We start from the raw sequence: 14,375 nt of genomic DNA on the forward strand, positions 1-14,375 counted from the left end.
AGTTGCCATCCTTTAGAAATGAAAGCGGACATCCAAGATCCTGATTCTGTTGAGATCTGCTTGGGGCCTGCACTTCCCGCTGGCAGCGGGAGTGCACAGGGCTGCTCAAGGTAGATGGTCCCACACCATGTTGAAGTCATCTGTCTGGCCCTCCTCCTGCACCAGGTTTGTGACCCTGGTTTCCAGAAGACCTTGCCCACCCGGGTCTCCTTCCAGTCTCTTGAATCTGTAACCAGACTCCCAAGTTTGGTTAGGAGAGTGAAAGTCGCTCAGTCCTGTCTGACTCTTTGCGACCCCATGGACTATACAGTCCTTGGACTTCTCCAGGCCAGAATACTGGAGTGGGTTGCCATTCCCTTCTCTAGGGCATCTTCCCAACCCAGGGATTGAACCCAGGTCTCCTGCATTGCAGGAGGATTCTTTACCATCTGAGCCACCAGGGAACCCCAAGTTTGGGTAAGTGGGGTTGAGTTTGTTTTAAGAGCACATCTTGAGGCGGGGTCTAGAGCTGAGTTGGAAGTTGGGGCGGGGGCGGGGGGCAGCGCCTCCCTCCTCTCAGTTCTCCGGAACTGGAAAAAGAGAGAGGGAGTTTTACCCCGAACATCTGTTGCTCGACAAAGAACTTCCCGGTCTTAGGAGCCCTCCAGTCTCCGGCCCAGTGCGCCTGGGCCCGCCCCTCGCGACGAGATCGCGGGGAGGGGCCGAGGCGAAACCCGAGCCCCGCGCCCACCACCCGGGCGGGCGACGTGGCTCCGCGGCTCCGGCCTCCCCCCGCAGCCCGGCGGCCAATGGGCGCGTGAAGGGGCCGTCCGGCGCTCCCCTGCCCGCCGCCCGGGGCGCGCCCCTCCGCTCTGGCACGGGGCGGGCGCTGGCCGAGGGGCCGGCCCGTCCCCTCCCTCCCGGCGCCGGCCCTGGCCCCAGCCCCGCCGCCGCCGCGCGCGCTCTAAGCCCCCATTCCCGAGCCGCCGCTCGTCGCTCGCTCGGAGCCTTCCCGCGGGCCGCGCTCTCCTCCGGACGATGGCGCGCGGCGGCCGCGGTCGCCACCTGGGGCTGGCCCTGGGGCTGCTGCTGGCGCTGCTGCTGGCGCCTCCGGCGCTGCGGGCCAAGCCCACCGTGCGCAAGGAGCGCGTGGTGCGGCCCGACTCGGACCTGGGCGAGCGGCCGGCCGAGGACAACCAGAGCTTCCAGTACGACCACGAGGCCTTCCTGGGCAAGGAGGACTCCAAGACCTTCGACCAGCTCACCTCGGAGGAGAGCAAGGAGAGGCTGGGGTGAGGCCGCGCTCGGGGACGCCGCAGGTGCCGGCGGGGCCCCTCGGGCCCAAGCCTCGCTGGCCACCGGCCGCAAAGCGAAAGCGAAATCAGGCGCCGGGACCCGAGGGCGTGGGCCGGGCGGGCCGGGCGGCGGGGCTGAAGCAAAGTTTGCCCGCGGGCGCCGGAACCTTGCATGGCGATCGCCGCCCCGGGCCGGGGTGGCTTCCCGCGGGGAGGCGAGAACGTGGCAGCGGTCTCCGGAGCCAGGACGGCCAGGGCCCGCCCCCTCCCCCGGGTTGCATCAGAAGGGAGGGGAGGGAGCGTACAAAAGAAGAATTTGTCCACGGTGGCCTTTTAGTGATAGGAGATCTTCCCCCACCCTCCTGGTTTCTCTCTTCTCCCATTCCAAGAGGGGAGGCAGGAGACACTGCTAAGGTCTCAAGGATGATCGTTAATGGATCAAAGAGGAAGGGGCAGGCCGAGGCTTGATTCCTGGACCGTGTCCCAGGGCTGGGACTGAGGTGTTCTTGTCTTCTGCTCAGTCGCCCCCATATCTGAAGAAGGGAGTATAAGAATCCTGCTGTTAAGAAGGGAGGGGCAGTAGGAGATAGGGATGGAGGGGTGGGAATGGAAACTGGTCCCTTCGTTTCTGTCTCCAGCATCTTCTATTGGCAGCCGAGGGCAAAAGGCTGGAGGGTGGTGCGGTGGCAGGTTGTGAATTTCACCCTTGAAGGCAGCTGAGTCAGGAACCAAGCCTGGGCAACGAAACGTGGGTACATCTCAGTGCATCCGCAGCACAGGCCCTGGAGAGACACTTGGGCGCCGTCAGAGGTTCTCTGGAAACCCTTCCACAGAGGAGTCTACATCCAGCCTGAGCCCAGATGGAGACCTGGCTGGGGAGGGTCCCAAGAGCCCTGCCTACTGGGCACCAGGCCTCCAGGAATCTGCTTCCCAGGGGTGGAGGGTCTTTCTGCCCTGCTACAGGGAAAAAGAACACAGCCGTCCCTGTGCGGATGGGGCCACCAAAGGCCAGTGTGATTGGACAGACTGTGAGGCTAAATTACACCTATTGTGTAGGTGCACCATCTGCCTGCGCTGATAGAAAGGATCTTTGAACTTCAAAGTCACCTCCTAACAATTACGTTTTATTCTGCAGAGAAGTACTTTCTCTTCTAGTTTGAGCCTTAACAATGGGGGCCATTGAAGAGTTCAGTCCATTGTATTGCTTTGAGGCACTTGGAGGCTGATTTATTCAGGGGCCCTGGGTGGCAGCCATTTGTCACCAGTGAGGAGGAGGAGAGGAACTGGAGTAGGGAAATTCTAGTTTAATGTCCTAAAGCTTCTAGTTTAATGCCTTCATCAGGACTAGTAAGCCTAGTGGTGAGAGCAGGACAGTAAGCCTAGTGGTGAGAGCAGGACAAGTAAGCCTAGTGGTGATGCATTTGACCCTTGGATGAAGACTTTTGCTGCATTCATTTACTAATGAAAAAAAAATCTGAAAGACTGCTATGTGCTCAGCAGGGTGTTAGATACCTGACAACTACAAAGATAAAACCTTATGCTTTAGGCCATAAAGTACTTATAATCATATGCAGAGAAGAGAGGTTGGAGCAGATGCTACGCATAATTGCCCCCTAAAGCTTCAGGTTGGAGACCTGGGCTGGAGGTGGGGGATGGGGAGGTTGGGATGTCACCTGACCAGGGCTTGTGGCATGACTCAGAGGTCACCAGGCTTACGAACAGGGGAAGGCATTCCTGAAGAGAGTAGCCTGCTTGCAGACAGTTTTAAAATTTGTTCCTTTGGATTCCGGGTGTTGGGACAGTAAAGGGACGGGGCAGGAGGAGTGGGAGGTGGCAGTGGCAAGGAGGCCAAGGCAGGACAGAGGGACCTTTGTGAGGTGGAGATTAGACATTATCCTGTACACAGTAGAAATTATTATCCCAAAATGCATTAAGAAAGTTGGACTCGCAGCAGGGCAGAGAACGTAACCGAGGCACAGAAGGGGAGGCCAGGGCAGGGGTGGCCGTGAGTGCCTGAATCAGGCACAGTGGGAGAGGGCGAACCCTGAGCCATGTTGGAGGTGGAACTGGCAGTGCTTGCTCTTGGCTCAGCATGGCGGGGGCGGGGAGAGGAGGGAGCAATCTAGAGTGGCATCTGGTCTCTGGCCTGAGCCACTGCAGGGACAGTAGACACACTGCTCACCTACAAAGTAAATCTGGGCTGGGGCGGGTGGGGCGCGGGTTGGAAGGTTGGAGATGAAGGGTGGGCGCGATATGGGATGGGCTGAGTGTGAGAAGCCATCTTTCTGTCCACAGCTCCAAGTCTGGGCTGCAGGGCGGGGGAGCGTGGCTGGATCCAGGCAGCTTCGTCACCACCGTCTGCGCATAGATTCTGAAAACGTGGCAGATCTAAGGCCCCCAAAGACAAAAAGAAGTAGGGACCCATAGGCTTCGGGCAGTTGCAAATGTGGTGCACAGTCTTAGAAAAAAAAATAAATTACTTGCCAACATTTAGCATCGGAGTGACTTCACATACAGACCCTGATTTTTGGTTTCTGTTGATACCCATCGCCTGTTATTCCATGTGGAGGTCATTGTCTGGAGCAGAGCTGGGCAGCCTTGTTTGGCAGCTGGTGGGCGATCCCTGGATGCTTCGCTGGCTTCTTTTTTTTACATTTTTATTTATTTGGCTGCACTGGGTCTTTGTTGTGGCCTGCGGGATCTTAGTTCCCTGATCAGGGATCAAACTGAGGGTCCCTACTTTGGAAGCTCATCAGAGTCTTAGTCACTGGACCACCTGGGACATCCTTCTTTGCTTACTTCTGTTACCTGTTTGTTGAGTTTTCCATCCACCTGTGTTTGGGATCATCGTCCTTAGTGAGGAAAGGTGCACACCGTCTCCTCTAACCCTCCCAACATTCCTTGTGAAATAGGTGTCCAGTTTACAGATGGAGAAACAGAGACTCAAGTCATATGCCCGAGATCACTCAGGACTAGGATCCTGGTGTTCTGATTGTAGCATTTGGTTTATCTGCATCATAGCTGCCTTTTCCCATAGCTCATCTTTGAGATTTTTAAAGAGAGAAGTTAGAACGGTTTATGCTTCCAGCAAATATTTATTGAGCTCCTACTATGTGTCAGGCTGAGCTATGTCCTGGATGTTTCTTTGGCATATGTTGGATGCTGTCCTTTCCAAAAAGCAGGTTGTATACTGTCTGATGTCATTTGGTCTTTGCTGGTTTGAGATTCTGCTTCTCAGCTGGCTTTGGATAACTGATGGGCATGTCACCACTGCCAGGACTGGAGCAGTGCCTGGCACACAGTAGGTAGGCTAAACACTTGACAGTATTGAAAGAATTCTGCTGTGTTTGGCTGTCATTTCCTGGAAGCAGGATACTTGAGGTTTAGTCTTATAGTCTTGAGACCTGTCAAAATTGCAAGGAAGGGACAAGTTCCTGAGAAAGAGGAACTTGGGCCACCCAGGTTCAGGTAGGGGATGGAGACTTAAGTACTAATGAACTCATTTCCATTTCTGATCAAAGAGTAACTAATTAGCCTGTATGACCTCTTTTCAGGTAAATGAACTACTATGGTAAAACTTTCTTAAACACTGGAAGTAGCTTTCAGGAGTTTTTGAAGTTCCTCTCAGGGCTGGCATCCCCAGCGTGGGCCCTCTGGCCTAAGAGATGGACACTGTTGAGGTTCCCAGCTTGACATTTGCTCTGCACAGGGGTATGCGGTGCCCTAGTGAAGTCCAGTGGGGAATTTCTGGAACCCGGGCCAGCTGTGAAGCAGGATATGCCAGTGTACATAGTTGCCTTCACCCTAAGAGCAGGAGGTTGAGGTTCCTGCAGCTGCTCGGGTTTCTTGATTAGGTTCCACGATGTCAAGGCCCTTTCATCCTTGACATTTTTTGCTTTGTCCGAGATCTGGTCTCCTCCTGCTTTAAGTTTCAAGTCTTTGAATCCAAAGTGGTGAGATAAAGGAAAATAAAAATCTCACTTATTTTTTGTTGGGTTAATTAGAAAGCTAGACTCTTCCATCTTGGAATTGGGTTTAGAGCCAGAGGACATGGACTCTGACTCCAGTGGTACCAATTATTCCCTCATACTTTAAAAATGAGGGAGTTAAACTACATCAGGGAAAACTGCTAGGTTTCATCTTACAAATCAGCTCACTCACTTGGTAGTGTCTGTCTGCAGAGCACTGTGTTGTAAAGGATTCTGAGGTCACATCAAGGTCTATGAGGACAGAATGGCCTGATCCACTAGTGTCTGGTGTTGGCACTGGGTGGGTGGAGAGAGACATATCATTCTTGGAAAACTTAAACTTTAAGGTCCTTTCAAGCATCACCGGGTCATTGATTTTATTTTAGCACTTAAGCATTTTAGATTCTGCAGGTGTTTGATCTCTTTCTGGATCAGGATCACACAAAGCCTCATGGGTTGTTGTTGTTGTTTTTTTTAACTACAGGAAAATTGTTGATCGAATCGACAGTGATGGAGACGGCTTTGTCACCACTGAGGAGCTGAAAACCTGGATCAAACGGGTGCAGAAAAGGTACATCTATGATAATGTCGCCAAAGTCTGGAAGGATTATGATCGGGACAAAGACGATAAAATTTCCTGGGAAGAATACAAGCAAGCCACCTATGGTTACTACCTAGGTAAGAGGTGCTGCAGGAGCGATTACACAGCTGGGGCCCAAGTAACAAGCTTCTTGTGGGAAATTACTCTCTCATCATATCTACCCACTTCAGGGAGATGTCACAGTCTGCTAAGTAGAACCTGATTAAGTAGAACAGTGTAACATCCTGTTTTGCTTACTAACAACACAATGGGCTGCTTTCTTTGAGTGAACTTGTAGGTGGAAGGGGGTGAGGGTCTACTAAAAAATAAGCTGCTCTCCAGCCTGAGCTTACAATCTCAGAGGCATGTCCAGAGAACAAAGCAGAGAGGAAGCATGTGTGCTGAATTTCAGATAGCAAGGACTGGGTAAATTAGAACAGTCTCAGAAGGCTTCCTGGTGGAGGGTGGTTTAGGAACTGGGCCTTAAAGAATGGATTTGTATCTGGAGAGATGGAGACGAGTTGGGAAGGTGCGTCAGCTGGAGGGACAAAGGTGCAATGATGCCTTCAGCAGTGGGCAAGGTTTGGACATAAGACATGCTTGTTTGGGAGGAATGATGGAGGGGGTGTATGCCCAGCATGGGGTGCAGACATGTTAGATAGCTGCCTAGTAGAGGCCATATGTAACAGGACAAGCCTGAGGAGAACCAAAGACACACCCTCCTAGCTAGATTAAGAGAGGTCTTGAAAGATTTGCAGGAACTTAGATGTCCCAGGTATGAGGGAGCCTTTGTATGTTCTGTGTCAAAGAATATGATGAAAATAGGGTACTACAAAGTGAAGTAGGATATTAATATGGTCTCTAGCCTATGTTTTCCACCACTTGCTCTAATGCCCCTAACAAGCCTTTAGGGCCTGGACTGTAGGGTGGCCTGGAGGGACAGACACTGGAGGCATTCTGAAATAAAATGTTTCAGAAACTCGACACATCAGGACCTTCTGCCCTTCGTATTAAATACCACGGGGCATGATCTGGAGGGGAACTCTTTCCTTGGTAGTATTCATGTTTCTGCGCACATCCTGCAGGAAACCCCACAGAGTTTCAGGATACCTCAGATCATCACACCTTTAAAAAGATGCTGCCACGGGATGAGAGAAGGTTCAAGGCTGCAGACCTCGATAGTGACCAGACAGCCACCCGGGAGGAGTTCACCGCCTTTCTGCATCCTGAGGAGTTTGAGCATATGAAGGAAATTGTGGTTTTGGTAAGATATCCAAACAGCCTGGACTGGGAAAAGACCAAATCGAAAGCAGCACCAAAACCTTATCCTTTCTTGCAAAGTGAGAATGTTCTTCAGCCCAAGGGGAACTGGACAGGGACTCTGAAGTGGAATATACTGGAATGCCTGTGTACTCAGGAGATGAGTCAGGGGAGGGGAGCTGCTATAACAAGTAGCCCCCAATCCCAGCTATTCACCACAATAACTGAAAATTAGTTCTTGCTTATACTGAGTCAAGGGCAGATGGTCCCCATCAGTGGATCTTTTGGGCGGTTCTCAAGTGCTGGCAGGCCGCCAGGCCATCTCCATCTTGTCCTGTGGCTTTGAGGTCATCCTGTCCAATCCCCTGTATTCATCTGATAGACAGAAGAAGAGAAGGACTGAGGAAAAGGCACGGTATTTCCTGTACTGGCCAGGAAATGACACCTCCCTTCCTTTTACATTCCGTGAGCTCCTACATTTGCCATGGGCTCCTACACTGACAGTTTAGATGTGTGCCCAGAAAGAGCAGATGGGTTTAGTGAGCAACTAGCTTGCCTCATTTGCCAGCTTTGAGGGAACTAGAATAAGACTCAGAAATGGAATGCACTGGACTGTTAAATCATATGGAAACGTAAGGTCAGACCATGTCTAGAAAGGGTGCTCCTCTTGGAGTGTATTTGCTTTCCATAGTGTCTTGTCGGGTCCCAAGTGTCTTCATTTTCCTTGACATTAAAGCAAATCCCAATCCCGTTTCCAGGGCAGGCATCCTGAGGCAGTTCCAATTGTTTTGCTGCTGGGAAACAACCAGCCCTGGACTGTTTCCGTTTTCCAGTCTTGGATGGGTTCGCTTATGGATGCTTCATCCTTATGACCACAGTGACCCTGAGGACTGGGCAATGGCTCTAAGAATCATTCCTTTAACACCCAACGTCCACTTAGTGATGGCTAATTTGCCAGAAGACAGTGAAGATGGGAAAGTGGATTATGTGCTTCTGGATTGACTCAGTTCTCAGGTTGGCTGTTTTCTTCAGGATGCCTTTGAGTTTCTGTGACAGTGGACAGTAGACTCATTTAATTAACTTACCCTAGCAAAACAAAAACAAAACCCCTAGTTTAGAGGCCAAATGTACTAAATACACAAAATAATATTGGGTGGCCAAAAAGTTCATTTGGGATTTTCTGTACGCTCTTACTTACTGGCCACCCAAATGTATTCAAGTCAGATATACTTTTATTTTCCAGTTGTTCACAGTTCCCTATTTTCCTGACATCACCTTGGTATTCATGGTCCAGTTAGCAATGGAATCTATCTTGGTGATCATTTTAGTCCAGTGGTTTTCAAGCTGGATTCCTCACAGTACACAGAGACAATTAGGCAGGAGAGTGGAGGTGGTTAGCCTGGCAGGGCTTCATAATAAGAGAACATCTCGGCTTATAGGTACATTTTCATTTGCAAAGAGTGTTCTGCTTTTAAAATGATAGGCTGGGGGAGGAGGGACAGAAGCCATTGCCTGCTTTTTACGGATCACAAACTAATGCCCAGGGAGGTCAGGAGACGAGCCAGAAGTCCTCAAGCCATAAAAGCCAGACAAAGGAGGACAGTAGTTAGATTTACTGAGAGCACGGAGCTATCTTGCATCTCTTCCCCCTTTGCTTCCTAGGAAACTCTGGAGGACATCGACAAGAATGGGGACGGCTTTGTGGATCAGGATGAGTATATTGGTGAGTGCTGGCCTGGAGCCTTGCTCCTCTGTCCCAGCTGGGCACCAGGCCTCCCCCACCTGTCTGGCTACTTTTCCTCAGACGTCTCCTTTAGCAGCAGCTGCAAGTCTGTTGGTGTCACTCCTGTGACTTCCCAGTGAGAAGGACTTGTCACACCAGTCCTCGGGGTGCAGGGTCAATGCAGTGCATTGCAGGCAATACAGTGCCTCAGGGAGGCATTCCTGGTGGAGTAGAGCCCAGGCCAGCCATTGACCCCACGGCTCTGAGAGGCGCTCTTCATCACACTGTGGAGTTTCTCCCTTTGCGAGACGGGACTAGCGATCCCAGAGCTGGGGAAGCGGGCTAGTGCGGACAGTCTCAGGACAGACTCTACAGCAGACTGTTCGCCAGCGGGGCCTAGAAATGGAGCAGACAGAGCTGTGGTCAGCAGAACTGTTTACAGGCCCAAGCTGTCTGCAGAAAGGCATTCCTTCTTAGGTAAACCTTTTACAGAATGCATAGTCTCCCCACATACGGCTGTTTTACGCCTCTGGCTTTTGGTCTTTCATTGGGAGTACTGTTCCCAGCTTTTTGTCCTGAAGGGTTCCACTTGAGCAACATCCAGAACTGTGTTTGCAGGTGACCGAGCCCTGGTCAAAGGAGGCTACAGTTAAGCCCCCAGGTCAGAAGCCACTGCTCCTGGTTAGAGCCCTTCCCAGGAGCCCTTCCAGCCTGAGGGACTGAAGGAGGCGGCACAGAAATATTTTCATTTGATCCTCAGCGGTTGCTGCTTGGGAGGTTTGGCACATGCCCCAGCTGCAGGCCACCTTTTCAGGATAGCTCTTCTCTTCCCAAGTGTCAGTAAAGTAAAAGCTGGAAAATCGTTTGAGGGGTGGGATGGATATAACTTTTGTGCAGATATTTAATAGAGGCAGTCAGTTACCTTGAATAAAAGCAGCACCCACGTTGCCATCAGTCTCCAGTTCGTGCTTAACTGTGCCCTCCCAAACACAAGAACAAGTACCTGCTGTAAAGAAGAGCAGAGTTTCTAAGAGCCATTTGGAATTACATTTGGTCTGAAGCAGCAGACGCTGTTTTCCTGTCTGTCGTGACGGCAGCTCTCGCCTCAGTAACTGAAGCCATCTCGGTGGCATTCCCTCTGTAGAACAATCGGTGCTGACAGCCCCGTCGCCAGAGTGCACAGTGCAGCCTGTCTCACGCCTGATGCACACGCGTGTGAGCCCCGCACACCCAGTGGTGAGGGAATTCGACTTGAAGGGAAGGCAGGGTGATTAAGATGGTGCAGCTCTTCTGATTTCAAGTGTGTGCTCTCCTTGACTCTCTTCCTGATCCGCATTGAAAAGGTGCATGGTGGGGGGCAAAACTCTTTGAGTGACTTTGCCTAAAAGAAACATTTTTTTTTTTGCACCGGACACTGGCAGAGAGGCTGATGGGGGCATTGTTCTTGAAAACAGAATTCTGAGCAACTTGCTGTCGGAGACCAGGTGCCTGGTCTAGCAAGCTACTTCCTTTAGGGAGGAGCCTTCTCTACAGGCAGGGACAATCGGTGATATGGTACAGTGGGGAGAACGCTGGAATTAAGAGTCCTGGCTTCTCCACTTACTAGCTCTGTGATCCTGTGGGAGTCATGTAATCATTCCATATAAGCCTATAAGCCTCAGTCTCCTCATCTGTAAAACGGGAAGGCACAGCACCCATTTTTCCAGGATGGTGTGAGTCTACTTGTAGCTGAACCCAACCAGGGTCTCACCTCTCTTTTTCCTTCATTCACTATCTACTGTCTCTACCACCTGACCTTTCCAAGCTGTTTCCATCAAAGAGAAATTGCCCACAAGGTATCTTTCTTTTCCTAGAAAATCTAATAGCTTAACAAACAGTAGATAAGCTTTGCCTTTTTCCTTTTCCCTGCCATTTTGTAAAACAAGGTTATTGATCTGTCTTATAAAATTGCTTTAAGGGTAAAGCAAAATATATGTGAAAGCCCTCTGGAAATGATATAAACAGCAACAGTAATAAACACAGTGGTTAAGACTATGGGTTGGAAGCAAGAGTGCTCGTGTTCCTGTATAGTCACGTACATTCTTATGCTAGCTGTGGGTTCTCCTTGGGTTAAGGCTGTGCCTCAGTGTTCTCATCTATAAAGTGGGAACAACACCACCTACTTAATAGGGTTATACTGAAAACTCAAATTTTAAAAAGTATGCATTCTGTACAGCATCTGGACTATAGAAAGTGCTGGTATTGGTCATTATTATTAGTTTTCACCTGTATAGTTCCAGCCTGGGTTGTAGAGGGCTTGACCTTGATAATAACCTTTTGAATAATAAATTACTGTCTCCACTTTAGACAAGGCACTGGACTAAGTCAAAGGTCAGAATTCACCTTCTGGCTTCCAAGCACTGTTCTTTCTCTTCCACTCACTGGCCCTTAGAGTGGATAAATCATTGTATTCTTTGTCCAAGAGGTGATTGTCCCCTAGGTATCTGCTTAGGTCTCTTGACTGCTGGAGGTCAGGTTTTCTTAGATTTACCTTCCCACTGGTCTTCATAACCAAGAACAGCCTTCCCTTCTAGCTGATATGTTTTCCCACGAGGAAAGTGGCCCTGAGCCAGACTGGGTGCTGTCAGAACGGGAGCAGTTTAATGAATTCCGGGATCTGAACAAGGACGGGAAGCTGGACAAAGATGAGATTCGTCACTGGATCCTCCCCCAAGACTACGACCACGCGCAGGCCGAGGCCAGGCACCTGGTGTACGAGTCAGACAAAAACAAGGTATTTCGCAGTCTTCTGGAACCGTTCCTTGAAGGGAGACAGTTTACAGAAGATTGGTTCTGTTTGCTTCTTTGATGTTTGCCTTGGCCCGTGCGGCTGTGCCCTTATTGGCCTCTCTCATTCCTGCCCTACATCTGAGACCTGTGAACTTGGCGGGCATCGCGATAACCCGCAGTGAGCTCATTAGGCCAGATGTTCCTGTTCCTAGAGAGCCTGTTGTGGGTTGCACTTGGGTTCACTGACATCTCCTAGGATCGCAGAGCCGGTCACTTTGTTGGCTGTAGGCAGGCATGGATCTAAGAGGTATGCCCTGCATCACCCTAGGACCAGCTTTTCATAAATCCATTCACTCCTTCAGCAGACTCTCATCAGACATCTGCAGCATGTGAGGCAGAAGGGATCCCATCACAAGAAGGCCAGCTTCCTGTGCGGCTCCAGTGCCAACATCCACTGGTCAATATGCAAATATAAGATGTGGAAAGAGGTCCTGCCTCTTCCTATTTTGATCATTGCTCTGAATTCTCGGGAGACAGTCAGGTTCTGCAGTCAGGCCATAAAAGGGAAGTGGAATTCTTCAGGGCCTGTTTTGGGAATGCCAGCACTGCATGTAGACATAACCAGACTCTGGCTTCTGAATTCCTTGAGGACTTTTCCGATATATTTCAGCACAGTGTTTATAGCAGGAAGCTGTTCCATTTAGGGTTTTGCAGAGCAGTGATGGTAGATGAAAGAGGTACCCAGCAGTTTCTTAATTATGAATTATAATATTTTAAATGTTGCAGATCAATGAAATAACATGAGTGTCAGGCTGAGCTATTTACTCAGGGTTTCTGTGACAAAGCGCTTTCTTCTCTCCTCTAGGATGAAAAGCTCACTAAAGAGGAGATCTTAGACAACTGGAACATGTTTGTTGGAAGCCAAGCTACCAATTATGGGGAAGACCTCACCAAAAACCACGATGAGCTCTGATGCACACTCAGCGTAACATGACAGACTGCATAATAGCCTTTCTTTTATTGTCCTGGATGGTTGCTATAGTTGTCTCACTTACAGCAGTTATGTCTCCACAGAAAGCAAATTTATCACCTCAGATTGGGGTTAAAATTGTTTTTTACTCAATATTTGCTGGAAAATACTCACCACTATTCTTTGAGTAACATTTCTCTTTAAGCACATTAAAATCTTGGTAAATTGCAATGCTCTATGGGGATACATTACTAAAACATGACTTTTTAGCTTTTTCCGTGAAATCTGAACTAAAGAAGAATGAAATTTGAAAAGCCCTATTATTCAGAAGTTAGGTAGGTGGGGAGAGGGCAGTATATGGAGTGACTGCTATGCATTTTAACTGCAGATTTTTTTCCATTTGCCACCGTTAATAGTTGGTAAGGGAAAATTCTGATTAAGCTTCAGTGGTATCTCTTCCTACACAGGCTTCTTTCAGAGCAAGGCTGATTATTCAAATTCTTCCTTCTTGATGTACTCTGAGCTGTTACTGTAAATGGCATATAAACCTCTGGGCATTTTTCTGTATGAACCTGCTAATGTGCACAACAGATCCACCCATCTTTGTTTTTTGTCTTTTTTTTTTTTTTTTACAATAAGAAGCAATTAAGAAAGATAATGTGAAAAAGAAAGGAATTTTAAAGGTAGGGAGAAAAGATGAATGTCAGGCATTTGAAGAACTATAGGAAAATGGTAAATACTTTATTATACTTGAGAAATTCTTCTTGACATGTAAATGAAGTAGATCTGAACTTTGAAAAAGTGACTAGAAATCCAATCCATTTCCTTGCTGACCTCTGACAGGAATAGAGAGTGGGGTGCTAGGGAAGCCTGCCTAGTGGAGCTCTGGAACCCATCTCTTCCAGTCTGGTGAATCCACAGCCTTCCAACCTGCCCTGGGACCACTTACACCATGGAGTTGACAAAGTAGTGTTCCAAGCCACTGGCTAAACTGGAAGAAAGAACTTTTACAGGTTGAAATTCCACCTTATAAGTAGAAAGTAAATGAATAAAGGATCCCTCTGAGGATTTTCTATTGTGTCCTGTGGTGTTTGACTTCACACGTACCATCTATGACATTATTGTTAAAGAAGTTCTGCATTTAAAAAAGCCAACTACTAGAATGTTCAGGACATACTCATATTTACTTATTTAATATATACTTCTCTATGATAATTAGAGAAACTACAGATCATCTTAACTGTAAGGCCTTTTCAGAGACAAGTTTCAGCTGGAAGGAAATCTAGGCTTCTTACAAAGGCTTGTTGTTCAGTCACCAAGTCGTGCCTGATGACTCTTGACCACCCCATGAACTGCAGCATGCCAGGCTTCCCTGTCCTTCACTATCTCCCAGAGTTTGCCCAAGTTCACGTCCATTGTACTGGTGATGCCATGCAACCATCTCATCCTCTGTTGTCCCCTTCTGCCTTTCTAGCATCAGGGTCTTTTCCAGTGAGTTGCCTCTTTGCATCAGGTGGCCAAAGTATTGGTGCTTCAGTGTTAGCATCAGTCCTTCCAATGAATATTCAGGGTTGGTTTTCTTTAGGATTAACTGGTTCAATCTCCTTGGTATCCAAGGGACTCCCAAGGCTACCAGGCCCTGCAGCATCTGGTCCTTTCCCACCTCGTCAGTATCACTCGGTTTCATCTCCCACAGCAGCCTCACTGACTTTCTGGTCCTCAAACACACCAAATTCATTTCCAAGTTGGGCCCTTTGCACTTGCTGTCCTTTCCCATTGGGAACCCTCACTGCACACATCCTGGGGTAACTCACGATACCTCAAAGGGGAC

The 14,375-nt window shown here is 49.1% G+C and overlaps 1 protein-coding gene across 1 annotated transcript; it reads left to right on the top strand.

The window, feature by feature from the left end:
* The first annotated feature begins 527 nt into the window (after positions 1-527).
* Positions 528-13,617, top strand: RCN1 (reticulocalbin 1). The gene is made up of 6 exons (XM_069554670.1): positions 528-1,271; positions 5,727-5,920; positions 6,908-7,086; positions 8,745-8,805; positions 11,379-11,578; positions 12,440-13,617. Exons 1-6 carry the CDS (start codon positions 1,018-1,020, stop codon positions 12,545-12,547), a joined length of 996 nt encoding a protein of 331 aa, XP_069410771.1. The 5' UTR covers positions 528-1,017; the 3' UTR covers positions 12,548-13,617.
* Positions 13,618-14,375: the final 758 nt, after the last annotated feature.

Source organism: Ovis canadensis, chromosome 15, assembly GCF_042477335.2.
Source record: "Ovis canadensis isolate MfBH-ARS-UI-01 breed Bighorn chromosome 15, ARS-UI_OviCan_v2, whole genome shotgun sequence".
Taxonomy (NCBI): Eukaryota; Metazoa; Chordata; class Mammalia; order Artiodactyla; family Bovidae; genus Ovis; species Ovis canadensis.